The sequence below is a fragment of the Dendronephthya gigantea genome, unplaced genomic scaffold (assembly GCF_004324835.1).
Source record: "Dendronephthya gigantea isolate DGI-Jeju-01 unplaced genomic scaffold, DenGig_1.0 000001F, whole genome shotgun sequence".
In the NCBI taxonomy this organism is placed as follows: domain Eukaryota; kingdom Metazoa; phylum Cnidaria; class Anthozoa; order Malacalcyonacea; family Nephtheidae; genus Dendronephthya; species Dendronephthya gigantea.
Window position 1 is genome coordinate 2533306 of NW_021163011.1, and position 27932 is coordinate 2561237.

The window sequence follows — 27932 nt, forward strand, 5'->3', positions numbered from 1 at the left end:
GACGTGTGAGTTATCACATACCTCATTGGATAATGTCATAATGCTATATAGTTCGTTCGCACGTCACTTAAATTATGAAACATGACCACCTTTTAGACGTTTTGTGCGACATAGACAGAATTATGTAGAATCTAACATCTAATTGTTCAAATTAATAGCCGTTTTGTCAAATGACACGTTCTACTGAACATTATAATTGTTCAAATTATATAGAGCTGATCTAAAATATGTTTATTGGGCTATTTGCGTTTTCTATAGTCAGTCTTTGTTTTCGTCTTTGACCGAAATTGTATCAGTGCAGATTGTAAAAACTGCGCCTTCGTTGAACTTTGACTCAACATAGGAATCTTTGAATTCATTTCCTCTCTCCATATCCTCGCTGTCCTCATCTTTAACTTTGACAAGGATTATGAATAAGTTGAGCATCAATATAGTTGCGACGAATACATAAACACGATCGGAAGAATGATAAGTCCTTTATCACCTGCATGTACTATCAGGTAGAACATCGATAATGGTTGCCGGAAAGCTAACAACTCTAAGGCAGCTCATAATGGACAATGTCACAGTTGATTTCTTTGACAAACATGGTAATACTGAAAGAAGACCATAGTTTGATAGCAGATTGAACATTGTGAAACTTGTTCCAAGTGCGATTACAAGTAAGAGTTTGACAACGGAAACCTTTTCTAAGTTTCCACTTGCGCTCGTTTCACTGATTTTGACAAGGAAAATGCATACGAGGAAACTTATTCCAACGTATTTCACGGTATTGTTCCATTTTGTCACGAATTTCTTCACGGGGCTAATACGACGCAAACACATTCCAGCCTTTTGAATAAAAAAATGATAATTTTTAAATCGTCAAGAAATGTTGAATGGCATCTTCTAATATGCCAATAAGGGTTGGTTTTCATCTATATATAGTCGTAATTGATCACGGCAATTATGACTAATTGGTGCATGGAGCCGATTAGTTCTAACGGGTATATACGTGTTGGTTTTCATCTAGTCATAATTCCGTGTGTCGACGGAGGTGGTGATATATTAGAATATTCTTACCAGTTTGCAGTCAGCACTGGCAATTTAAAACAAAAAATGAATACGAATTTCTATCCGAACTATTTTACATCGCTTGAAATGATTTGTTTACGGAAATTACGACAAAACAAGTGGGTGGAGACCATTAGTTCTTACGGGTGTATATACTCACCAGCAATGGCACCAAGATTCTGATTACGATATTTAGCAGCAATTTCCCAACACTTATGTTGACGTGCTGCATCGTTGGCACCAACAAACCCAACATGGGAGGGACAGTAAAGACAGAAATGATCATGCAAAGGATTGAAACCAAGACAGTCAAGCCTCGATGACCGTTTGCTGCTGTTACCTATATTTGATATTGATGAAAAAATCGCTTTTAAGAATGAATTTTGAAATGGCATTTTAAGAAATTAAGACCATTCCTAACGTTTTAATGCGGTTAAATTTAGATATTCATGCGTGTACAGCATGTAGGGCATCATGCTTTATGTAATTATGCTTCTCCAAAGTTTCAAAGCCGTGCACAAAGCTAGCATAACATGCATCACATGCAGGCTAAGTTATCAAAATTACTAAGAAATGTAATTACCTATAAAGTAAATATACATGCAGTGGTACAAATATTAAGAAGTTAATTACCTACCATAATCAGTGAGGTTGCGGGTGTATTTGGAGACATGAGATATATTTGCAATGCAAGACGAAACTCCTCTGGACCAAGAAGTGCATTTCCTTCACTGCTATGGTTCGAATTGTTTCTCAAATTTGGATTATGCCCAACGGATGAATCGAATTCTTGAACCTGGTTTAAGACACACGTTGAAAACACTGGACCGACGAGTATTATCAAGAATAAACCTAATGCTATTTCTTTGTAAGAGCGAACAGCCGTTTTCGCTTCCACAAAACGAAATCGGATACCAATGGTGAAAAAGAGAACGATGATGCAGATTTTAACAATTGGAATTCTTTGGCTCACGAAGACTGCTGGTTGAGGGAGAAGTATCCCGACGATTATGATAAAACTACCCCGTTTGGCAAGAAATTCCTCATGTAAAAATTTCTAAATCTCGCAAAGATGCTTAACTTCTTTACGGTTTCGTCTTGTTTCTTCACTTCCACCGCCACATCAGCTTGAGACGCCATTTTTCCAATTCAAAAGGTTAAGACTGTAGCGAGATCGCTCAACAGTTAGCTACTGTATGATTGTAACATCTATATACCGCTCTTTTTTCGACTCAATTTTATAAGCAGCAGGGCTCCTGTGGTGTTTGGATAGGTCACGTACAGAAGTTCCAAAGTTATGCAAAAATTTGTAAATGGCCTTTTTAGCCAGTAAAATAAGATTTTAATTGAATAGAAATTATTATTCCATAAACAACATGCAATTTATAGCATAAAAGCCAGGCACAATTGCAGATTTAAGATCGCATGCAACAGCATAATTTGCCAAAAATCTTCCTATATAGATGCTGTTAAAATATTGATCGCACAACTGCCACAACATGCATGCTTTTTTAACACTTCTCTCCAAGGTTCTGCCAGTTTTACGACAACGTGATATATTTTCATCTTCTCTTCACGATCATTTGTGTATGTTGTAAAACCAAATAGTTCTACTCAGTAAACGTATTTTTGAGCGCGGAAACATGCTCACGAAATCTTTGCGCTCGAGCAGAAATTCTTTATAGAGCTTCGGGAAACTTAACCGATGACGCCAAAGCTATATAGCTAGTATCCAATAGTTAATTTATTTAGTATCATTGAACTCTAATTTTTTCCCAGATCGAGGCAGAGTCGATTATATATGCTTGCCAAGCAGTGTTGGTTCATTATACTGAACGGATAAAGAGAGGGTCAGATAATTTAAGACTTAAGGCCGGCGCACACTAGACCAGTTTGTGCTTAGCAAAAAGTCATTCGTGGCCATTGGCGTAAGGCAGTCGCTCTCGTGTGCGGGCGACTTTTCCGACGACTTTGGTAATTCGTGCCACTTACGGCAAATATGTAGCATGTTTGATAATGTCTGCCTAGCGTGCCAAAATCTTTCCGTGTGCGGCAAAATGAAAGCTATCTGCTTACGGATTGTCTTAACACTTACAACGCATGCGTAATATACGAAAGTAAACATCCAAGTTGGCGGTGCAAACAAAGCAAAATGAATTAGTGGTTGAAGCCATATTGCATGGATGATATTAAAATATACGATGTGAATTCTACAGATTTTAGAAACAGAGAGAAAAGGGAATGCGCTGTTGCAGAAATAGCTAGTAAGCTTTCTCAAACAGGTAATATGATTAATAGCACTTGGATAACGGTTTTTAGTCTAGTCCGACGCAACAGCAACAAAAATAACAACACCTCTTCGTCTTCACTTTCTTCCATAATTTTGTTTTTGCAATCTGTCCGCCATCTTGGATGTTTACTTTCATATATTACGCATGCGCTGTTAAGACAATCCATAAGCAAATTGCTTTCAGTTTGCCGCACACGGAAAGATTTTGGCGCGCGAGGCAGAAATTATCAAACATGCTAGATATTTGCCGTAAGTGACACAAGCGCCCTGGTGACACGAATGACCAAAGTCGCCGGAAAAGTCGCCCGCACACGAGAGCAACTGGCTTACGCCAATGACCACGAATGACTTTTTGCTAATCACATACTACATAGAGGCTCTTGTGTGCGCCGGCCTTTATTGACTGATCCCGAGGGAAACATGTTTTGTGGATCCGAGGCCACTAATGTTGAAGTCAACTGAGTCAAGTTACAGTGAAATATCATAAACTTTTCCCCTCTTTTGTATATATCGCTATATAGCTATTCGTAATTGACGCGACATTTTAACTCCTTGATAATAGAGTCCTATAAAGTTTCCCACAGTGATCCCTCTCCATGCCTAAACCCCTTGATCCGGTTGTTCGAAAGGCGTACGTTTAGCTTAAATTGTGGATAGGTTCAAAATGGACAAAAAAATGATCTATTTATTGAACAACTGAGCTGAAATCTTTCGATGTAAATAGTTTAATTTTGACTTATCTACCATTTAAGCTAAACGCTTTTCGAACAACCGACCCCAGGATAGTGGAAACGAAGTTAATCAAACTGTGTTAACTAAACGCTATCCTATAACTTTGATCGACCCTAACGTTTTCGGAAACCTCCATGCATGCAACCTCCAACCTCCTTCAAATTTGCGACTTCAACTGTTCTTACACCAGCCTTAAGGTTGTATAGCAAATTTGCTACATACACATTATAAACAATTATTCAGAATTTTAATATATTAAATTTATATATAATATAAAATTATATAGCTATAGCTACTTAGTAAATAGCAACGATTCGAAAAACAAACTTTATAACTAACAGGCAGGTATTTTAAAAAAATAAAGGTGTGGTGTTGCAGTTTACGTTCTGCATCTGTAAAATTAATACTCTATCAATCTAAATATTGCATGTAGCTGTTAAGGCGTGGAATTATGAAAAAATGCAGTTCTGCATTAGAAAACACGTTACTGCATGGTGGTCAGCTTGCTTGTCAAATTATTTTTATTATGATGTCTCAAACTCGTTTTAGCAGTTTGGCGTAATGGCGTTTGCAGTATTGAAATGTATTGAAACGATGCTATAAGAATTGATAGATTAGATATTTTAACGTTTATAAATGGCAAGTTTAGGTATAAATGAAGTAAATCAGGCAAGTGTACTGTGTATTTAAATGTTGTATAAACCCTCAAATAAAGTGCTACTGCAACGAAATTTTCGAGCCCTTTTTTATTGGCTCAATTTAAATTAAAGTTCTAACTTTTGTGATTTCATTTCAGAAAACAGAATCAAAATTGGCTTTTCCAAAAGATTTTTATAGCTCTCCAAATTCGCGATTTTTGCCACTTCCTGTGCGAACTTTTGCTCCGCCATGTTGTTGCTTGTGACGTAAAAAGAGTACCGATTCTTAGCATTGCAGTCCCGGCTAAGCCTGTATTCATCAAAATCATAAAATATCTATACATCTGTTCCTAAGGACAGAGATAGATCACCAAAGTCGAACAAAATAAGTGATTTTTCTTCGGACTTTCACGCCGCGCCAAAATTCCAAACTACGTTTTAAAATCACCTATTGAGTATTGTTGAAATTTCAATGACTAATTACGTCATTTGAATGACGCATTGCGTTGCTTGTGGGGATTAACGCAACTTATATAAAATGCTACATTTAAAATGCTACATGCTAGAGAAGAAGGACATATCAAAGAAGGTCAATTGTATCTGATGGATCTGTAAATTGTACTTATTGGTAATAAGAACCATTTGTGCATGGGTGCAAACAAATTTCACTGTCATCATGCATAAAAATGCATGCTTATGCCAAACATTTATACACTTGTGGTTCCCAACAGGGTGCTTAGGCATTCTATTAACTATTAACATTGTCATGGGTGTTTTAAAAATAGTTTTTGGAGTTTTGGGGACATGCACCCTTTATATCATATACTTATAGCTAGGCCTAGCTTATTATACGGTCGCAATTTGATTGCGTCGAATGCATGCAATTCAAGAAACAGATCATGGGATGAGAGATACCTTCATTACCTCATGCAAAAACGCAACCTTGATGATTCCAAGGAGCCTATATTTTGTTATTGAAAGAAGCAAGCATTGCGTGTTTTTTTTATTAGCGCAGTGTATACAGGGTGTCCCCCAAAAAAGTCCCCTCTATTGAAATCATGCAAGCCTTTGTTAGAATGTGATTGCCTTATTATGATAACTGGCCAATTGAAAGCAAGACTCTTTATTTGAATGCCTCAGATTATTACTTTCATTATTCTCAGGCATTAATAACGACGTCTTAATTTGAAACTGGATTAAGAATCTTATTGAAATTAAGCTTGATTTGGAGTGCATGGAGTGCATGGTTGACGCTCGTTCTGGTGTTTAACTTGCGAAGATTCCGTCGTCTTCTGATCAACAAGGTTTGTTGCACAACTCCTATTCTCTCATTTTAATCCTTTCAAAGTATTTCATAATAGTTTTTTATCCGATGGAGCTAATTCGATAAAGGTTGATGTTAAAATTTAAACATCAAATCTCTGAGAGCGTGCTTCATTGCTTCTATCATCCCGTTCAACATTGGGATTAATAGCCTATACCCCGAAAATCCTCTGTTAGTTGTTTTAAAGTTGTTTATTTTTATTGGGAATGCCTCATATATATCTTTTGTACATATCATAAAGAGCTATTTGTCGATATCTGACCTTTAAAGACATCCTTCAGTGGAATAACGGGCTTGGGGATGATGTAAGATGACATAGGCATATACAAACTTGTTGTCCAGTGCCAATGATCTTATATCAGTTCGATGCAGTTTGACAACATGAGATTACGGACTATATAGTCTTAAGAAAACTTCATCGGAAGGACCTATAGCTATACCTAATTACCTACATGTAACCATATAATTATTTATATATATATATATATATATATATATATATATATATATATATTATATATATATATATATATATATATATATATATATATATATATATATGAACTTGTTGTATTAATGATTTCCTCAGACATAAAATTAACTATTTATTTGTTAATATCCAAACGTTTCGCCGGTTAAGGCTTCTTCAGTGGAATGAAACCATTCTGAGGAAATCATTAATACAACAAGTTCATAATATACCAGACATGTTTCCACAAGCACCTTCATATATATATATATATATATATATATATATATATATATATATATATATATATATATATATATATATATATATATATATATATAGTGAAATATCGCTTTTTCTGTCTTTGCATGCATGCAAGCGTTGCAGACAGTTGGTGATAATAATATGCATGCATGTAAAAAGACAACATACACACCACGTACGTCCCAACAAATGGCTATGAAATTCCCTGTCCTATATCCGCTAATCTAATGTCATTTATACCCTAACAACCTTAGTACCCAAGACATGCGACAGCCTTTTCATTCAGCTAGCTATAATGAATCACATGCAGAATCACAGGGAGTTCTCTTAAGATTTTCGTTCAATCACGTATAAACAGAAGGCCTTTGTGATTTAGATCTAATTAATTTTCTATTGAAAATAAGAACTATAGGTCGGTAAATGTTTTCGATAAAACGTATTTGGAGCTGGGAATAACGTGCAGGCGTATATATAGACGTATAGAGCAGACTAATAATAAAAACACATAAATAAAGATGTTGCTTTAGCTTAATGCGTTTGGGAGCCCTAGCTCTTTTAAGATTGATGACGCGCAGAAACTCAGATTCATTCTACATAACTAACATTGCGCGATAAATAAAAAAACATCTATTGGTATCACCTGCATGTCGAGATAATACACACGATAAGCAAGCACGCAACTCATTGCAGCCATTCGGAGTTGAGATACACAAGGATCTCTTTTTTCTTTCTGTGAAGAGGAGGTATTGTACAGCGGTCTATATACTTCGTATCCAAATTATGTGTGAACAACGTTTGCATTTGCCATGCAGGAATACTATAGTGCATGAAAAACGATTTATAAATAGATATCGGTTCCTTTTAATGCGGTAGGGGTTCAACCGATCTCAATTAAGATTGGATAACGCGAAGGAATAAATTCTCAGCTGTTTCCCTCAACAAATCTAACATAGATCAGGTACAGAAATTATATAGACGACAAAAAGTCATTCAGATCAAGTTAAGATCAAGCTACTTGCATTTACACCATATATACAGGGTGTATAAAAAAAAAGGTAATCCAACTTCAACAAGCTATTGTACATGAACTACTCAGTCTATGAGCGAATTGTTTTCACATTCGGAAAGATCAGGCTTTTAACTATCGGATGACATGTTTTTAATACCAAATGGTGAAAAAATGAGCAAATACGAGGCTGATAAAAAATGTTAGTCGCAATCGCATATTTTCACCTTTGAGCCTAATTAAAGCAGTGCATAACAAAAGAAAAAAACAATTAATCACGAACATGTCACAGCTTGCACTGGTTTTACGCCGCATTGCTTGGAATGTTTTCCTTATTCCTACTTAATATGCATATGCGGGTAGCTTATTCAAAAGCAAAATTCTTCAATTAAGTCCCAAAGAGAGTTAATTTTCAATGGTTTTAGTCCCAACTCTCAGAGGTGAAAATATGCGATTTCGACTAACACTTTTTATCAGCCTCCTATTTGCTCATTTTTTCACCATTTGGTATCAAAAACATGTCATTCGATAGTTAAAAGCATAACCTTTCGGAATGTGGAAAAAATTCGTTAATAGAATGAGTAATTCACGTACAATATAGCGCACCAAAGTTGGATTACCTTTTTTTTGATACACCCTGTATATATATATATATATATATATATATATATATATATATATATATATATATATATATATATATATATATATATATATATACATATATATATATATACTGCCGTTGTGCTGTTCTCGGAAAGAATTTCTGAAGACCGACATGGCGACATGTATGCCGCGTTGTTCGATGACTTCCTCGAGAACAAAGAAAGGCTGGAACGGCGAGAAAATAGTTAAAATTGCCAGCTTTTGAACGTGGGAAATGCAGCATTTTTCTAGAACTATTAACCTCTTTGAGTATACTATTATGTTCTTCACTATTCATCGTGTACTTGCAAGTACAATTAATCATGTCAAAAATATCGCTTTAGTGTTTATAGTGCGAGCTTGAATTACAACATACATATTCAATACATACCAAGCGAAATGATTTTTCAGGAACTCTATATAATTATGGGAGGGATAATTGGATGCTCGTCCTGATTTCAAAAAAACTAAGAGACGTGTCACTGTGTCAGTTGTCACGTACCTTATTGGATAATGTCATAACGCTATAAAATATACTTCGTTCGCACGTCACTTAAATTATTAAACATCACCACCTCAGTTTAGACGTTTTTTGTGACATACAGGGTGTCCCAAAAAAAAGTCCCCGCTATTGAAATGAAGCTTTTGTTGGAATTTGAATGCATGATCAACGCAGTAGTGTGTAAATAGCATATTTATTAGGTTGAGGCATTCAAATAAAGCGTCTTGCTTTCAATTGGGTTTATCATAATATTAAGGCAATCAGATTCGAACAAAGGCTTGATTTCAATAGAGGGGACATTTTTTTGGGACACCCTGTATATAAATATGCAGAATCTAAAATCTCATTGTTCAAATTAATAGCCGTTTTGTCAACTGACACGTTCTACTGAACATATAATTGTTCCAAAATTAATATAGAGCTAGTCTAAAATATGTTTATTGAAAGGCTATTTGCGTTTTCTATATAGTCAGTTTTTGTTTTCGTCTTTGACTGAAATTGTATCAGTGCAGATTGTAAAAACTGCGCCTTCATTGATCTTTGACTCAACACAGGAATCTTTGATTTCATCATTTCCTCTCTCCGTATCCTCGCTGTCCTCATCTTTAACTTTGACAAGGATTATGAATAAGTTGAGCATCAATATAGTTGCGACGAATACAAACACGATCGGAAGAATGATAAGTCCTTTATCACCTGTACTATCAGGTAGAACATCGATAATGGTTGCCGGAAAGCTAACAACTCTAAGGCAGCTCATAATGGACAATGTCACAGTTGATTTCTTTGACAAACATGGTAATACTGAAAGAAGACCATAGTTTGATAGCAGATTGAACATTGTGAAACTTGTTCCAAGTGCGATTACAAGTAAGAGTTTGACGACGGAAACCTTTTCTAAGTTTCCACTCGCGCTCGTTTCACTGATTTTGACAAGGAAAATGCATACGAGGAAACTTATTCCAATGTATTTCACGGTATTGTTCCATTTTGTCACAAATTTCTTCACGGGGCTAATACGACGCAAACACATTCCAGCCTTTTGAATAAAAAAATGATAATTTTTAAATCGTCAAGGAATGTTGAATAGCATATATATCTTCTAATGATGCCAATAAGGGTTGGTTTTCATCTATATATAATCGTAATCGTAAATGTTCGAGGTGATTACGACTAATTGGTGGAGCCGATTAGTTCTTACGGGTATATACGGGTTGGTTTTCATCTAGTCATAATTCCGTGAACATATCAAGGTGGTGATATATTAGAATATTAGAATATTCTTACCAGCTAGTGTGAAGTCAGCACTGGCAATTTAAAACACAAAATGAATACGAATTTCTATCCGAACTATTTTACATCAGTGGGAATGATTTGTTTACGGAAATTACGACAAAACGAGTGGGTGGAGATCATTAGTTCTTACGGGTATATACTCACCAGCAATGGCACCAAGATTCTGATTACAATATTAAGCAGTAATTTCCCAACACTGATGTTGACGTGCTGCATCGTTGGCACCAACAAACCCAACATGGGAGGGACAGTAAAGACAGAAATGATCGTGCAAAGGATTGAAACCAAGACAGTTAAGCCTCGATGACCGTTTGCTGCTGTTACCTATATTTGATATTGATGGAAAAAACACTTTTCAGAATAAATTTTGACATGTCATTTTAAGAAAATAGGACCATTCCTAACGTTTTAATGCGGTTAAATTTAGATATCCATGCGCGCGATTGCGCATACTGTATGCAGGGCATGCAGCTTTATGCTTCTCCAATGTTTCAAAGCCGTGCACAAAGCTAGCATAACATGCATCACATGCAGGCTAAGTTATCAAAATTACTAAGAAATGTAATTACCTATAAAGTAAATATACATGCAGTGGTACAAATATTAAGAAGTTAATTACCTACCATAATCAGTGAGGTTGCGGGTGTATTTGGAGACATGAGATATATTTGCAATGCAAGACGAAACTCCTCTGGACCAAGAAGTGCATTTCCTTCACTGCTATGGTTCGAATTGTTTCTCAAATTTGGATTATGCCCAACGGATGAATCGAATTCTTGAACCTGGTTTAAGACACACGTTGAAAACACTGGACCGACGAGTATTATCAAGAATAAACCTAATGCTATTCTTTGTAAGAGCGAACAGCCGTTTTCGCTTCCACAAAACGAAATCGGATACCAATGGTGAAAAAGAGAACGATGATGCAGATTTTAACAATTGGAATTCTTTGGCTCACGAAGACTGCTGGTTGAGGGAGAAGTATCCCGACGATTATGGATAAAACTACCCCGTTTGGCAAGAAATTCCTCATGTAAAAATTTCTAAATCTCGCAAAGATGCTTAACTTCTTTACGGTTTCGTCTTGTTTCTTCACTTCCACCGCCACATCAGCTTGAGACGCCATTTTTCCAATTCAAAAGGTTAAGACTGTAGCGAGATCGCTCAACAGTTAGCTACTGTATGATTGTAACATCTATATACCGCTCTTTTTTCGACTCAATTTTATAAGCAGCAGGGCTCCTGTGGTGTTTGGATAGGTCACGTACAGAAGTTCCAAAGTTATGCAAAAATTTGTAAATGGCCTTTTTAGCCAGTAAACAAGATTTAAATTGAATAGAAATTATCATTCTATAAACAACATGCAATTTATCGCATAAAAGCCATGCAGACACAATTACAAATTTAAGATCGCAACAACATAATTTGCCAAAAATCTTCCTATAGATGCTGTTGAAATATTGATCGCACATGCAACTGCCACAACATGCATGCTTTTTTCACACTTCTCTCCAAGGTTCTGCCAATTTTACGACAACGTGATATATTTTCATCTTCTCTTCACGTTATTTGTGCCTGTTTTAAAACCAAATAGTCTATACTGAGCAAACCTATTTTGACCGCGGAAACATGCATGCTCACGAAATCTTTGCATGCGCTCGAGCAGAAATTCTTTATAGATGCGGGAAACTTAACTGATGACGCCAAGACTACAATATAGCTAGTATATCCAATAGTTCATTTATATTAATTATCATTGAACACTAAATATTCCCCAGAGGCAGAGTCGATTATATATGCTTGCCAAGCAGTGTTGGTTGATTATACTGAACGGAGAAAGAGAGGGCCGAATAAGACTTATTGACTGATCCCGAGGGAAACATCATGTTTTGTGGTCTGAGGCCACTAATGTTGAGGTCAACTGAGTCAAGTTACAGTGAAATATCATAAGCGTTTCCCCTCTTTTGTATATATTGTTATAGTGATTCCCAATTGACGCGTCATTTTAACTCCTTGATAATATAGAGTCCTTAAAGACATCCGTTTCCCACAGTGATCGCTCTCCATGCCTATACCCCCTTGATCCGGTTGTTGGAAAGGCGTTTAGCTTAAATGGTGGATAAGTTCAAAATGGAAAACAAAATTATCTATTTATTGAACAACTGAGCTGAAATCTTTCGATGTAAATAGTTTAAAAAGCAAACTTTAAAACTAATAGGCAGGTATTTTAAAAGAATAAAGGTTTGGTGTTTGCAGTTTACGTTCTGCATCTATAACGACTTTGGGCCTGTTCACACTACACTGTTAGATCGATCTGAGATCGATCCAAGACAAAGCATGCCTTGTGTGAACCTTCGCCGAAAATTTAGGATCGATCTCAGATCGACCGCCATAGTGTGAACAGACCCTTTATCAATCTAAATGTTGCATGTATAGCTGTTAAGGCGTGGAATTTCAAAAAATGCAGTTCTGCATTAGAAAACACGTTACTACATGGCGGTAAAAAGCTTGTCAAATTATTGTTATTATGATGTCTTTAACATTGACCTCGTTTTAGCAGTTTGGCGTAATGGCGTTTGCAAGGGTTTATATATATAATTGAATTATTAGGAGGGAGTTTAAGCTTCTATTAAATGGGCAAACACGTCTCTTAGGGGAAACACAAAGACTTAAAAAACATGCAATGCTATCACGTATATATATAAAATTATATATATACAAAAAAGCGTGGGTTTAACAAGTGTGCGCAAAATTACAACCCACTTAATTATAATAAGAATGGGGATATAATACAAAGAAAATTGGGAATGGTATAATATTTACAAAAATAGAGATAAATATATGAAGAACTAGGTAATTTTTAAAACTAATGTAAGGCTTGCGATACGCTTAAAATGGCTAACTGAGCTAGCTTAATTTTTTTGCTTCTGTCGGAAGACTATTCCACAGGCTTGTTCACTGTAATTGAAACTTCGTTTTAAAAAATTGGTTTTTGTTTTTGGTAATTTTAAATCATGCAGTGACACAATTTCGCAGATAATAGTGGCCCTCTAAATCTCAGAGTCTTATAAAATTATTAGTCAGGCACGGAGCAGAAAGCCCATTGCATGAGGACCTTGTACAACCGAACACTCTTCAATTTAGCACGTCTGACATTGAGAGTGTCTACATTTAATTTTGCAATATCATGCTGGGACTGGCATCGTCATGTCAGAGTTTTGTTATTCATAGTAACGCTAGAGCGTAGATTAACAACTTTAGAGTTTAGATTATATATCTAGATATAACCATAAGCTTGGTTTAGAAGGATGGGACTGAAGTTTGTTTACATTTAACCAGTGTGTTATGTTCTCCAGGTCAGTGTTATATATAAAGTCATAAATTATTACGAATATCGAGAAATATCACTCCAGTCAGCATTCCCCTGTCCATATTGGTAAACCATGTATCACACCATTCGGTGAATCGAGGGCGGTTAAGGTGGAGTGCCCTGGCGGAAAACCAGATTGGAATTTTGAAAATTCATTTAGATGCCTGTATAATTGTTGGAAAATTGAATGTAAAAATGCGTAAGTTATGAATCTAACTTGGCTTAGGCTATATATTATATCACAAAATAAATTAATGGACATTTATCAGCTTTGATAGTCACTCAGCTAGGGATGTAAATAACACAAAGAATGGATGAAAAAATGGTACAAAGTTGCGTGTTCTTCTGTAATATATCAGTGGCATGACAACAGGAATATATGTATTTAATATAAATTTATACTATTATAAATGTACACTGAACGTAATTTACTCCACTAAAAGGCACCTACAAAACTGCAATCTTGAATTCTCACGTTCATGTTCACGAACTAGCATAAAAGATCGACGGAACACACAGTGGCTGGTATAAACATTGCCTGGCCCGCACATATAGTTTCGGTGAACAGTTAGCACAGTCGGCAGAAATTTGAATTTTGGGGCGATATTTGTACACGCGCAGGGGATGTTCGGTGTGCAGGGGGAAATATAGCTCAGTGGAATTTCTTCGCGTTATCAATTAATCTTAATTGAGAGCTCCCCACCGAATTAAAAGGAACCGACATCTATTTATGAGTCGTTTTCATTAGTTTTCCTGCATATACAATAATTTGGATACGGAGTATAGACCGTTGTACGATAGAAAGAAATCAAGGATCTTCGTGCATCTTAACTCCGAATGTCTGTATGAGTTGCATGCTTGCTCATTGTCTTATGTGTTTTAACATTAGTCTACAGACACTATACGCGTCTGTATATTCCATGTTATTCCCAGCTCTATGCAAATAGCTAAATCACAAAGGCTTTCTGTTTATACGTGATTGAATGAAAATCTTAAGAGAACGTACTCCCTGCCACGTGCATGGAAACGTGCAGTGATTTATTAGCTAGCTAAATCAAAGGTCTCAATGAGACGACTCACGGATGCACGAATAGCCGATGAATTGTTGGCTTGTAGACTAACCAGATAAACAAGTTTTTAATACTAAGTACGCAAAGCAGGTTAATGACACTAAAGAATGAGAGACCGTTAGCAATGACCTATAGCCAAACAGTATAATCAACCAACACTGTTTGGCAGGCATATATAATTGACTCTGGTGTATATAGTATCAGTGTCGATAAAACTATTTGATATACTATGCAGTTTTGGCGTCATCACACGCAAGTGTCTAAATGTGAGCGAATTTCTGCTCGAGCAAGTCGATTTCGTAAGCATGTTTCCGCCGTCGATAGTTTTGCCCAACTTCGTACCCAGGGCTCTTATGTTGTTGTTTTTAGTTTTGCCGCGTAGAACTATATGGTTTCACAACACATGCAGATAACGTAAAAAAACATACGTGCATATGATTATATGAGTAATGACTTAGAAAACCGTGCATCACGTAATTCACGTTGTCGTAAAGTTGGCAAATCCTTAGTCTTAGATAGGAATGTGAAAAAAGTGTGTATGTTGTGGCAGCTGTGCGATCGATATTTTAAAAGCATGCTTATTCTAGGAAAATTATCTTGTTGCAATCTTAAATGTGTAATGGATAACTTGCGCTTTAGACTAATTTCTTACCTCGGGCCTCGGCGATAAAAAGGACATTTTCTGAAAGAGCTTACTAAAATTAGTAAAACTGCCAAGTTTGGCTGCGAATTGTTGTAAATTACGGAAAATATAGCCATGCGAAATTTTGTATACTTTAGTATCACGGCCAGAAGTGTGTAACTAATTTAGTCACACAATTCCGCACGTAATACAAAAGTATACAAAATCAGTTTGCCAAATTCACATGGGCATGGCTATATTTTCCGTATTTTAAAAAATTTCGCAGCTTTGAATTTACACTAATTAAAGTAAGATCTCTCTAGCTGTAATGATTTATTTCCTTCTATAGTTACTTCGATTAAAAATTAGTCTAAAGCGCAAGTCGTCCATTGTGTCTTGGCTTTATTTGTATACAATGCATGCATGTTATTTATAGAATAATTTCTAGAACAATTTCTAGATCTTGTTACCGGCTGAAACAGAACATTTTACAAATTTTTGCAAAATTTTGAGACTTCTGTATGTGATCCATCCAATAGGATACCTGCTGCTTATAGAACTGAGCATTATACAGTAGTTAAGCTTTATATACATTAGTCATCAGCAACCTGTTGAGCGATCTCGCTACGATAAATCCTGTGACGAAACTTGAGACTCTTGTCTTGATTGCAAAAATGGCGTCTCGAGCTGATGTGGCGGTGAAAATAAAAAAACAAGAGGAAAGCGTAAAGAAGTTAAGCATCTTTGTGAGGTTTAGAAATTTTTACATGAGGAATTTCTTGCCAAATAAGGCAGTTTTAATAATTCATATTGCGTCGGAATACTTTTCCCTCAACCAACAGTCTTTGTCAGCAAAGAATTCCAATTGTTAAAATCTGCATCATCGTTCTCTTTTTCACCATTGGTATCCGATTTCGTTTTGAGGAAGCGAAAACGGCTGTTCGCTCTTACAAAGAAATATCATTAGGTTTATTCTTGATAATATTCGTCGGCCCAGTGTTTTCAACGTGTGTCTTAAACCAGGTTCAACAATTCGACTCATCCGTTGGGCATAATCTAAATTAAATTTTGAAAAACAATTCGAACCATGGGCATAGCAGTGAAGGAATTGCACTTCTTGGTCCAGAGGCTCGAGTTTCGTCTTGCATTGCAAATATATCTCATGTCTCCAAATACCCCCGCAACCTCACTGATTATGGTAAGTTATTAACTCCTTAATATTTGTGCCACTGCATGATGTATGTTTAGGTAATTACATGTCTTAGTAATTTTGATAACTTAGCCTGCATGTATATATGTTTGCGCACGCCTTTGAAACATTGGAGAAGCATAAAGCATCATGCCTATATCTATAAATAGATGGTAGCCCTCCCAGTTTAAGATTGATAACGCACAGGAACTCGTTCTGCATAGCTCGATAAATGATAAAAAACATCAATTGGCATCACGTGCCAAGATGGTACAGACAATAAGCAAGCATGCAACTCATACAGACATTCGGAGTTAAGATGCACAAAATATCTATAATTTCTTTCTGTGAAGGGAAGGTATCATACAACGGTCTATACAGACTATACTCCGTATCCAAATTATTGTATTTGCCACAATTCATGGATAGATGTCGGTTCCTTTTAATGCGGTGGGGGATCTCTCAATTAAGATTGATAACGCGAAGGGGCTATTTCCTTCTACATATAACATCGATCACGTATAGAAAACCAGCTCGCCACAAAAATCTTTTTTCTGCCGACTGGGCTAACTGCTCAGGCCGAAACTACGTGCGAGCCAGGCAAAGTTTACCAGCCACTCTGTGTTCCATCGATCTTTTATCTGAAGATTTTTTCACTCTCTTAATATGTATCCTAATTTACAGTAATACATGAGCCGACACCGCGTGAGAGCTCAAGATTGCAATTTTGTAGTGCCTTCTAGTGGAATAAATTTCGTATGTACATTTATATAACATAGATTTATATTAAATACTTGCCTAACGCATATATATTCCTGTTATCATGCTACTGATATATTACAGAACACTCAACTTCAGTTGAACGTTTTTTTCATCTATTCTTCGTGTTATTTACATTATCGCTGTGTGACCATCAAAGTTGATAAATGTCCATATTAATTTATATCGTGATATAATATATAAGTCAAGTTAGATTCATAACTTTCGAATTTTTACACTCCGCATGCATGTATTTCGTCCTATATTGCAATTTTACGCACGTCAGTGTATGAATTACGTGTTATTTATTGAATTATTTCTATTCAATTAAAATCTTTTACAATGTTTGCTGACTAAAACAAGACATTTTTGCATAACTTGGGGACTTCTGTACGTGATCTATCCAAATATTACAGGAACCCTGCTGCTTATATAGGGCAGTATAGTTGTTACAATCATACAGACTGATACAGTAGGTAACTGTTGAGCTATCTCGCTACGATAAATCTTGTAACTTGAAACTTTTGAGTTGGAAAAATGGCGTCTAATGTTGATGTGGCGGTGGAAGTAAAGAAACAAGAGGAAACCGTAGAGAAGTTAAGCATCTTTGCCAGGTTTAGAAATTTTTACATGAGGAACTTCTTGCCTATTGGGGTAGTTTTATCCATAATCGTTGGGATACTTCTTCCTCAACCAGCAGTCTTCGTGAGCCAAAGAATTCCAATTGTTAAAATCTGCATCATCGTTCTCTTTTTCACCATTGGTATCCGATTTCGTTTTGAGGAAGCGAAAACGGCTGTCCGCTCTTACAAAGAAATAGCACTAGGTTTATTTTTGATAATACTCGTCGGCCCAGTGTTTTCAACGTGTGTCTTAAACCAGATTCAAGAATTCGACTCATCCGTTGGGCATAATCTAAATTTGAAAAACAATTCGAACCATAGCAGTGAAGAAAATGAACTTCTTGGTCCAGAGGAGTTTCGTCTTGCATTGCAAATATATCTCATGTCTCCAAATACACCCGCAACCTCACTGATTATGGTAGGTAATTAACTCCTTAATATTTGTACCACTGCATGTATATTTACTTTATAGGTAATTGCATGTCCTATGTAGTAATTTTGATAACTTAGCCTGCATCAGTTATGCGTGGTATGCTCGCTTTGCCGCGGCAGTCGGCACGCCTTTGAAATATTAGAGAAGCATGAATATTTAAATCTAAACGCATTGAAACGTTAGGAATTTTCCTAATTTCTTAAAATGCCATTTCAAAATTCATTCTAAGAAGGGATTTTCTATCAAATATAGGTAACAGTGGCAAACGGTCATCGAGGCTTGACTGTCTTGGTTTCAATCCTTTGCATGATCATTTCTATCTTTACTGTCCCTCCCATGTTGGGTTTGTTTGTGCCAACGATGCAGCACGGCAACATCAGTGTTGGGAAATTACTGCTAAACATCGTCATCAGAATCTTGGTGCCGTGGCTGGTGAGTATATACCCGTAACTGGTCGTATAAGGGCTGCTTTCCACTGTAGTGTTTTAACTGTTTTTAAAAGTTTAAGACCTTACAAGTTCTTGTTATAATTCATTTTATGCTAGAACAAGACACGCTAAGTCATCGACAGAATCCAGCCCTATGCATCTATTTTAAAAGGGGAAAACACCCTTAAGAACTCCACCCACTCGTTTTGTCGTAAATTTCCTAAATGCATGAGTTCCACTCACTAGTTTAGTCGTAATTTCCGTTATTTTCATCGTTGTAAAATAGTCCGGAAGGAATTTGTATTCATTTTGTGTTTTAAATTGGTAGGAATATTCTAATATTTAAAAACCTTGACATTGAATTACGACTAGATAAAAACCAACTCTTGGCATATTAGCAGATATGCCATTCGACAATCCTTGATGATTTAAAAATTAGCGTTATTATTTTTTACTCAAAAGGCTGGAATGTGTTTGCGTCGTATTAGCCCCGTGAAGAAATTCGTGACGAAATGGAACAATACCGTGAAATACGTTGGAATAAGTTTCCTTGTAGGCATTTTCCTTGTCAAAATCAGTGAGACGAGCGCAAGTGGAAACTTAGAAAAGGTTTCCGTCGTCAAACTCTTACTTGTAATCGCACTTGGAACAAGTTTCACAATGTTCAATGCCCTATCAAACTATGGTCTTCTTTCAGTATTACCATGTGTGTCAAAGAAATCAACTGTGACTTTGTCCATTATGAGCTGCCTTAGAGTTATTAGCTTTCCAGCAACCATTATCGATGTTCTACCTGATAGTACAGGTGATAAAGGACTTATCATTCTTCCAATCGTTTTTGTATTTGTCGCAACTATATTGATGCTCAACTTATTCACAATCCTTGTCAAAGTTAAAGATGAGGACAGCGAGGATACGGAGATAGGAAATGATGAAATCAAAGATTCCTGTGTTGAGTCAAAGATCAATGAAGGCGTAGTTTTTACAATCTACACTGATGCAATTTCGATCAAAGACAAAAACAAACTGACTGTAGAAAATGCAAATAGCTTTATTTGGAACAATAATGTTCAGTAGGACATGTCATTTGACAAAACGGCTATTCATTTGAACAATTAGATTTTTTTATATGTGGCACAAAACGCCTAAATAGGTGATGACGAACGAACTATAGCATGATCTGGAACAGAGGAGAAAGATTGCGCACTTAAATAAAATAAAGCCTAACTTTATTGTACCAATCTCGATCACCACACCAGATAGGTAGGGCATCCTGTGCGTCGTAGACAGCTTGAAATAGGAGGCTTGAAATTTTTTTGATTTAATACCTAAAATTATTTCCCAAATTACACGTTGTGCTGCACCGTTCCAAAATCTTCGAGTGCTGTGGTCTTTGAATGTTGTGGATTGGTTCAAAAATTACCTCGCGCGGCTCGCAGACCAAAAGCAATAAGTATTATGTACAAATTGATCATATATAATTATAGGGTTTTGTGAAGACTCTCGGTGTTCCTCAAGGCTCGATAAGGGTCAAGCCTTGTTTAATATCTACATAATTATCAAAGATCTTCCAACATCTATTACTTGGTCCTTGAAATAGTTTGTTGATGACTCTTAAATTTACCTGTCATTCTTTAATTTCATTCTTATATAATTCGACTACAACCGCTGGAATCTATAACTTTACATAATTACAAGTATTATGACAAAATTCGAAGAATCGACCTGTATACATTGCGCGCAAAAACAGAACATTACAAACAGAACGTTTTATCGGGTGGTTTTAACTTTTAACGAAGCTGAGAAAAGGTATATTTAGAAGAGAAGAAAAAAACAAGAAGTACAAGAGAAAAGTTAAAAAGTCGTTCTTTATACTTTTTCGTTTGTTTGACAGATTGGAGATAATTGTGTAAATTTCACACTATACAAAATCATTACATATATAATTTCCATGAATTAAACGAAGCCACTAAATGAATTGAACTACAGCGTAACTGATAATTGAACTATAGTCTTTCTTAAAATTCATATTTGCTTTTGTAATTTGAATGCATGCATGCATGGATGATAAAATAGGCTTCCATAAACCTAATTTAACTCTACTTAGTTTTAAGCAGTTCAAAACTGAATATAGGATGTAATTTTGAGGAGAATCAAGATTAATACATTTAAACGGTTTATAAACAAACTTTCAGAAAGTTTGATTTCAACATATTATCTGTCCTATCTCGGATACATTGGTGCGTAATAATTTGTTTAATAAATCGCTTTTATCCGTCCATGCAATCTTAACTAATTTTATGTATTCGATTAACTGTATTTATGTCAGACGAAGTGACGTAAAAAGAATTACGCCAAGCAATACCGCGAAGCAGGTGAAAACAAGACACCAACACATCGCCATTTCTTTCAACTCTAGAAAAGATATGACAGTAAGATTATCACGCAGTCTCGCTCTTCGCTTTTTAAGAAATTGACAAGCGGGATGTCATGTAAAGTTCAATAGTGAACCTGGGACGAGAGGGTTAGTAAAACTTGTAAGACTCGTAAAGTGTTAGTAAAACTTAATCAATGGGGGCGGGAAAAAGGTTTGTAAACAGGCATTGAAATGCAGAAAAACATATCTGACAGAAGTATTTGTTTGGAATTTTAATTTAAAAATAATAAACGCAAAATAGAAAAAATTAGATATATTTCGGTGGGTTGATTTTGTAACCGTATATTCCTATTATTTTCGCATTAACCGCAATCCTATTCATTCTAATACCATTATAAACAGTCAGAATATTTTCTCACCACTCCACTTCTCATACATGGCTTTTTCAATCTTGGCATCAGTCCGTATTTCAAGCTCCTTTGCCTTTTGGGCTAAACACTTTCCTTCTATTCCAAACAAAAAGGAGACAAAACAGCGTACAAATGATCCAACTTGCTTGTCTTCATGAACCGAGTTCTCCAATGCGATGCCCAATAGCACATCGTTTTCCGTACGCAAGGAATGTGATTCGGAGACTGCCTTCCCAGGAAAGGCTGTTGATGCGTACACTCTTTCTCCGCTCACTGTATTTCCAACCGTCTTTACTCGGACGATTCCCATCATACAAATTCTATCAGTAGTCACTATACGAAAATATACGAGTCTCGGTCGTGATTTTCCGGGGATGACAGAATTCGGTTAGAGAATGAATGTTTAAAATATATCGTTTTTCATAAGTACCTTTCTCATCTGGAATATTACCCTCAAGAAATGCGGAGCGACTGATCACGCCTGCTTGTATTATGGTTGGGATGTTCTCGGACGAAAGTTCAACTATGGCGGTTTTGCCATTGGCGATCGTAGACAATCCAACAACATCTCCCTCGCACAATCGCTCTTTGAACGCCGAGTGAGATACATCGAAGTGATACGCTATATCAGCTTTCTGTTTCGGGCTATGAAGCGTTCCTTTAACCTCTAAGTTGCCAATTACCGCTTCGTGTGCCTCAAAGTAATCGATTATCTGACTACCATCTGCTAACGGAAAATAATTTATGATATATAATGACGAATAAATTTCAGAGCCTATGTAAAGTGTCTAATCTCATAGTCAAAGATGCGTATTAACCGGATCACTTAGGCGCTCATGTTTGAAACTGACCAGAAAGCATGATCTATAAATACGATTTTTCTTTGAACATTCTGCCATAAATATTTCCACGCACGCGTATATTCTCGTATATTTTGCCTTTACGCGAAAGCGATTGGCCAAACTGGTGCGCATGCGCCTGCGATGCTCATTATCAGTGGTAAGTGATATACATAACGTGCTTTGTCTATATGAGGTACGGTCCGTAATGTTCTTGTTTGTATTTTTAGACTATTATACAACAACTAACAGGTTTTAAGCTTTTACGTGCCTGTACACGTACGTGAAAAAAAAACGCAACAGTAGAGAACAGCCCTAAGATTCACGTTTAGACATCAATTCGCTGACAATGTTTTATTAAAAACTTTTAAGCAAAACGTTTTCACTCACCGTAAACCTCAGGCTCATTCCATGCTTTTCCGTATTGTTTGCCAATTGCTATTATGAAATTAATTGTGATAGAAAATAAAATAATTGTTATCTTTGAATCATTAGATTTCATAAAATGTATAGTCGAACGCTGAACGAACAAAAAGGATAGTAATAGTTTTCAATAATAGTTGTATATCAGTTTTCTTCATACGTACCACCGGTTGATCGCGTTCTTCTTTTTGTGCTGCTCTTTGGTTGCGTGCAGCAGTAGAAAGCAGGGCTGATAAAATCTCGACTGCAGCTATTGTCGACAAAAACAACCTGCACAACCACCTGGAATCGATTTCGGTTGAGCATGTCCGTTTTCGCCAGTTTGTAAACAGGCCTTTTGTCCAATGGATTGTCATAGTATATTGAATCAAGGTCAATCTCGAACAAATTCTGTCGATAAAGTTACAGATCTTTAATTAAGTATATTTCCATACCCAGTATCAGGTCATGCAGTCCTGCACACATTAAAGTATCGTATAGTGACGGAGACCTCGGTTACCCTATCCTAATTGAAAACATTGAGGTACATAAAAAAATGGCGCCATATTTTGAATTTGGACGTTTCGCCTGTTTGTTTGTAAAACACCTCTGATAGGGGAGGGCGGCCTTCCCATTTTAGGCGTGCCGAACTCAAATTTTTTTCGTGTAAAACGCATCAGGCGGACCGAAAAGTGTTGGCCCCGTGAACGGGCCTTTAGTCATAACACTGCAAGCATTATGGTACGTCTTAATTTGATGCTATGAAAATCATGCCGTGAAGATCAGTCGCGGTAGTTCTGAAAATCAACACGTTACCTCGACGAGGATCGAACGATTTTGTTCTTGCACTCAACAGACCTATTTTTGTACAGTATTAAAAACGTGAAGTTGCAACATTAAGCCTGCATAGTTTCCATATGACGGTGACACGCCGCAGATATGCCGCAGATATGCCGCAGATACGGGTCGGTGGCTTGAGTCGGTAAAGGAAACCACGTCAGAATTTTAAAAATGGCGGCAATAAATAGAATGACTTTGCTTTCTCTGTCGCCATTTTGGAAATTGGCTAAAAAGTCGCAGATGTCGCCGACAACGTGTTTCCATATGCCTGCCTGGAAGTTGCGGCACGTCGGCGGCATGTCTGCGTTATATGGAATCCATGCAGGCTTTAGTATTGGCGAGCAAGTTCCTGGCGGGGAACGACAAAACATTGTTCAATTTTGTTTTTATTAACAGGCGGGAACAAACAATACCAGGATTCGTATATATTGTGATCGTTTCTGAAAGAAGGCTAATCAACTTCAAATTCTGTAAGGGGTGGTAGTGTATATCTAAAAAGATTAAGATGTGATTACTGGCCGTTTTTGAAAGTAGTTAAAGCTCCGTTTACACTACACTCAATTTATCGGCACGGCACGGCTAAAATAGGTACCCGTGCCCAATTTTAATAGTGTTCAGGCTACCAAAACAGAGGCCGGGCACGGATGAAATGGGCACGGGTACTCATTTTAGCCGTGCCGTGCCGATAAATCGAGTGCAGTCTAAACGGGGCTTAAGATACCTCCCACTTTCGTGAAATATATATTTGTTTTATTAATTAAACGTCCATCGTTCAACTGCTATATGTCGCTGTATGGATGCAATTAGACAGACTATTTCTCAATAAATAGATATTCGGAAATGAAACTGTATAATAAATATAATTTTATCCCACCGGTGTCAACACTTTTTCCCGCATGGCATACCTTTGTTCCGAATCCGTTTTCTAAAGACTGTCTCCCTTTAAATGTGATATCCCTAGTAGCGAATTCGACACGGCCAACATTGTAAACAAATAAATCAGCAGCTTTCTCTTCTCGTTGCACCCACGCCCTTATTGTCCTTATCTCAACTGGTGAAGTGACCAATATTTGAACTTCAGCATTTTTCAGCCGCTGTTTCGCCTCCTTGCGAACGCGGGACTGGTATTTATAAACCACGGTCGACTCATCTATGTTTAGAAATTCAACCTCCGCCGACAAAGCGCCAATGGAAGACGTCATATCGTATTCGTTCACTGGAGTGTTCCAAAAATCTGCAACTAAAAACTAGCATCGTTGGCGTTGCATATGTGTAGTTTTGCATGAAACGTAAAACCTTATTCCCGTTTTCTTAACAGACACAGTTTAATGTCTATAATGTTCACAATCCCGATGCCGCATTTGCCAAATCTGTCCGCAAACTATATATGTCCATAACGCAGACGTTTTATAACTGAAAGTCTGCACATATAGCATAGTTATATATATACTCACTGTTTATGTAATCTGATTGACTGAGCTACTCACTTCATATCAGCTCAATAGTACACTTAGAATTTAAAATTGTAAATGGTATAATTGTCAACAAAACGAGAGGTCGTCTTTGAATTGTAGACGATATTTTTATTACACAAATTCCTTTCTATCTTAAACTTATGTTTCTTTAATTGTTTCTTCTATACTGATATCTGTCGTAGAAAACTAACAAGACAGGGTAAATTTATTTTTTTTTCATGTAATATGCACCATGCATGCAGATTATAGTTATAAAGTTAAACGTTTCTCAAAAAGGGTTGTTCTATGAAGGTTACAGAACCTTGACTTATTGCGACATACACTACTTAATAGTGTTTGCCCTAGCGTTCGTTCACATTGACCTCGTTTCCACAGGTCCTATGTTTTTTTTCATTGCTCCATCAATAAGACGATTTTAAGGAATCGCCCTTCAAATCCTTTTGCTATAAGGCAGAATTATTGTGCTGAGATGCATTATCGCCACTACCAAGTCCTAAGTCGTCAGTATAAAAAATATATATATATATCCGCCCAGGCATGCTGGTAACGTCTAACTCAGAGTTGGTCGACTTTGAATTTGCGATTCATTCATGAATCATAACAAGTCTCTGCACTCGTTGCATGATCACTGTGTGATCAAGGAATATCCGATGCATCAGTCCTTTATATACAGTGTTAATGCTCATGCATGAAGTTTAAGGATTTCATTAATTGGTATAAAATTTAAAGTTTTCACTTTCTCATACACTTTTGTATATATTTCGGCTTTTCCAGTGATATTTAAAATATATTTTTCTCATGCACTTGTAGGACGTTCAGTATTAAGCATGGTTTCGTGCTTTTACGAGATCAAATTAGTAAACATACCAACCCCATAGTGATGACAATATTTGGAATAATTATTTTTTTATGCACTTCCAATGCGGAAAGGTTTCGATTTTGTATTTATAAACGGCTTTCAGATTATAAAAGTCTAAGTAAATATTAGCTTAAACGAGCAGACAAGTAAAATTCTCCATTTCCTGCAGGTTGCTCTATATCGTAATACCCTACAATAGGTACCTACAACTTTATATTCACTTTCACTGAAACATGCAGTTTAATGTTTAGGCTATAAAATCCACCGTACATATATGAGATGCGTGCATTTTCATGCATATATATAGCACTGAAAAGCCAAAACCATAGTGATTGTTAACAAGTTTGTCTATCCAGCGATGCATGCAGCGTAAAATCACTGCTATCATGGACTTAAAATGCTCCAATAATCAGTGATTCTTTTCTGCATATATAGATACAGTTTCGTTAAGAATGTCGTTGAGAATATGAACCTTGGCTTTTTTCAAGAAAAATATCTTAAATTAAAGTTGCAAGAGAAAGAAATATTGTACAATCCAAACTAATTTAGAAAGCAAAAAGAAAAGATGCAGGTCCTGCATGTTTCGAGTCTAATGTACGTAATTGCGTCTGGCTAAAATTTATATAGCAATTTAGCGTTTCAAAGTATAGCGTCATTTTAGTAAGTGTCGCGCAGACAATTTCTCCTCGTATATAACTGATACATTTTTTTATATATATATATATATATATATATATATATATATATATATATATATATATATATATATATATATATAGCATCAAAGTTCTGATCGCCATCATGACTGGATCCAAATCTGTGCAGTGTGAGCCGCAGAAAGAAAGCTCGATCACCCTTCGTCATCTTGGTCACGCGACTTTCCGTTGAATGGCTTGAGATTTTACACCTTTAATGTTCAGTCTTAATGCTATAGTCAAGTTATTTTAATTACCGCAGCGAATTCCCTGTTAGCACGTAGCTGAAAAACAAGGCTTCAACATTCAATGTGAACTCAGTAATAGCCTACTCTTTGGCTTTATCTTTAAAGTTACTGAATTATGCAAATATTAAGTTAATTTATAGGTTTTACACCACAAACGATGTAGTTTTATATACTAGCTGTGCCTCGGACACTCTACTACATCGAGACAAAAAGTATTTTCGCAACACTGAAGTGTACGTGTATACAAATATATGTACTTATATACATGAATAATTTAAAAGTACAATTGCGGGCATCAGGAGCAGCAAAGAATAACGTTGAAAAGCAAGCAGTTTATTGCTTTCATTACGCAAAACTGGAAACCTAGAGACTATAGAAATCAACTGATCTGGGATTAATTAAGCCTGCAAGCTTTGACGTGAGACAGTAATGAACTTGCATTCATACTTCATTATCACCAGTATATCTTAAACAGCTAGTGATTATAACATTGATATATCGTTCTTTGGGCGATTCAAGGGCATCTGAGTTATAACGCCAATATTAACATGTTCAGTATATTATAGCAATGCATACTTTATTCGTGAATTATATAGTACGAGGTAAAAAATATTATGGAAACCAAATAGAGCGAAGAAAATCTTTGAAATTTTTTAATGAATGTTTCGTTTTAGTTTACAAAGTTACTCTACTTGCACTTGCACACACTATACCTCCAAGGTCTTGCATGTATTGATCTGGAAAATCTATCATTGCCATCCAGCTTGATGCAATCTTATTCGAAGCTATTTCCCTTTCTGATAAGGATGTAAGAATCCTAGAGGTGATCTGAATCGTCAACTGACTTCTGCAAACAACGCTAAAATATTTCCAATCAGCTCTTTTTTTTCGAGCCAATCTTATATATATATAACACGTGCTCCGCAGTGCACTAAGCAACATGGGATATTTGAACAGTTTCGAAACCGTCTGTAACTTAATCTGTATACCCTTCGGTCAATTACATACAGTATATATCCAGTTCTATGTGTCGGCTATATATAAAATAATATTTCGTAACAACTGGATGTACTA

The 27932-nt window shown here is 36.2% G+C and overlaps 3 protein-coding genes across 6 annotated transcripts; 1 reads left to right on the forward strand and 2 right to left on the reverse strand.

Annotated features, from left to right (window-relative positions):
- Nucleotides 1–258: 258 nt before the first annotated feature.
- Nucleotides 259–2043, reverse strand: LOC114530736. Its single transcript, XM_028552349.1, has 4 exons — nt 1691–2043; nt 1214–1393; nt 495–831; nt 259–395 (listed from the first exon to the last, which is right to left on the reverse strand). Exons 1-4 carry the CDS (start codon nt 1724–1726, stop codon nt 259–261), a joined length of 690 nt encoding a protein of 229 aa, XP_028408150.1. The 5' UTR covers nt 1727–2043.
- Nucleotides 2044–18665: 16622 nt separating this feature from the next.
- Nucleotides 18666–19790, forward strand: LOC114530745. Its single transcript, XM_028552362.1, has 2 exons — nt 18666–18717; nt 19176–19790. Exon 2 carries the CDS (start codon nt 19182–19184, stop codon nt 19788–19790), a length of 609 nt encoding a protein of 202 aa, XP_028408163.1. The 5' UTR covers nt 18666–18717; nt 19176–19181.
- A 905-nt stretch (nt 19791–20695) lies between these two features.
- LOC114529673 lies at nt 20696–27886 on the reverse strand. Of its 4 annotated transcripts, none has more exons than XM_028551431.1 (7): nt 27572–27886; nt 24487–24815; nt 22927–23152; nt 22730–22777; nt 21931–22227; nt 21510–21833; nt 20696–21128 (listed from the first exon to the last, which is right to left on the reverse strand). In XM_028551431.1, exons 1-7 carry the CDS (start codon nt 27798–27800, stop codon nt 21034–21036), a joined length of 1548 nt encoding a protein of 515 aa, XP_028407232.1. In that variant the 5' UTR covers nt 27801–27886; the 3' UTR covers nt 20696–21033. The 4 variants fall into 4 exon arrangements, with proteins under 4 accessions (XP_028407232.1, XP_028407231.1, XP_028407230.1 ...); XM_028551430.1 differs by having other exon boundaries at nt 21931–22224; nt 24487–24821; XM_028551429.1 differs by having other exon boundaries at nt 24487–24821.
- Between the last annotated feature and the right edge of the window lie 46 nt (nt 27887–27932).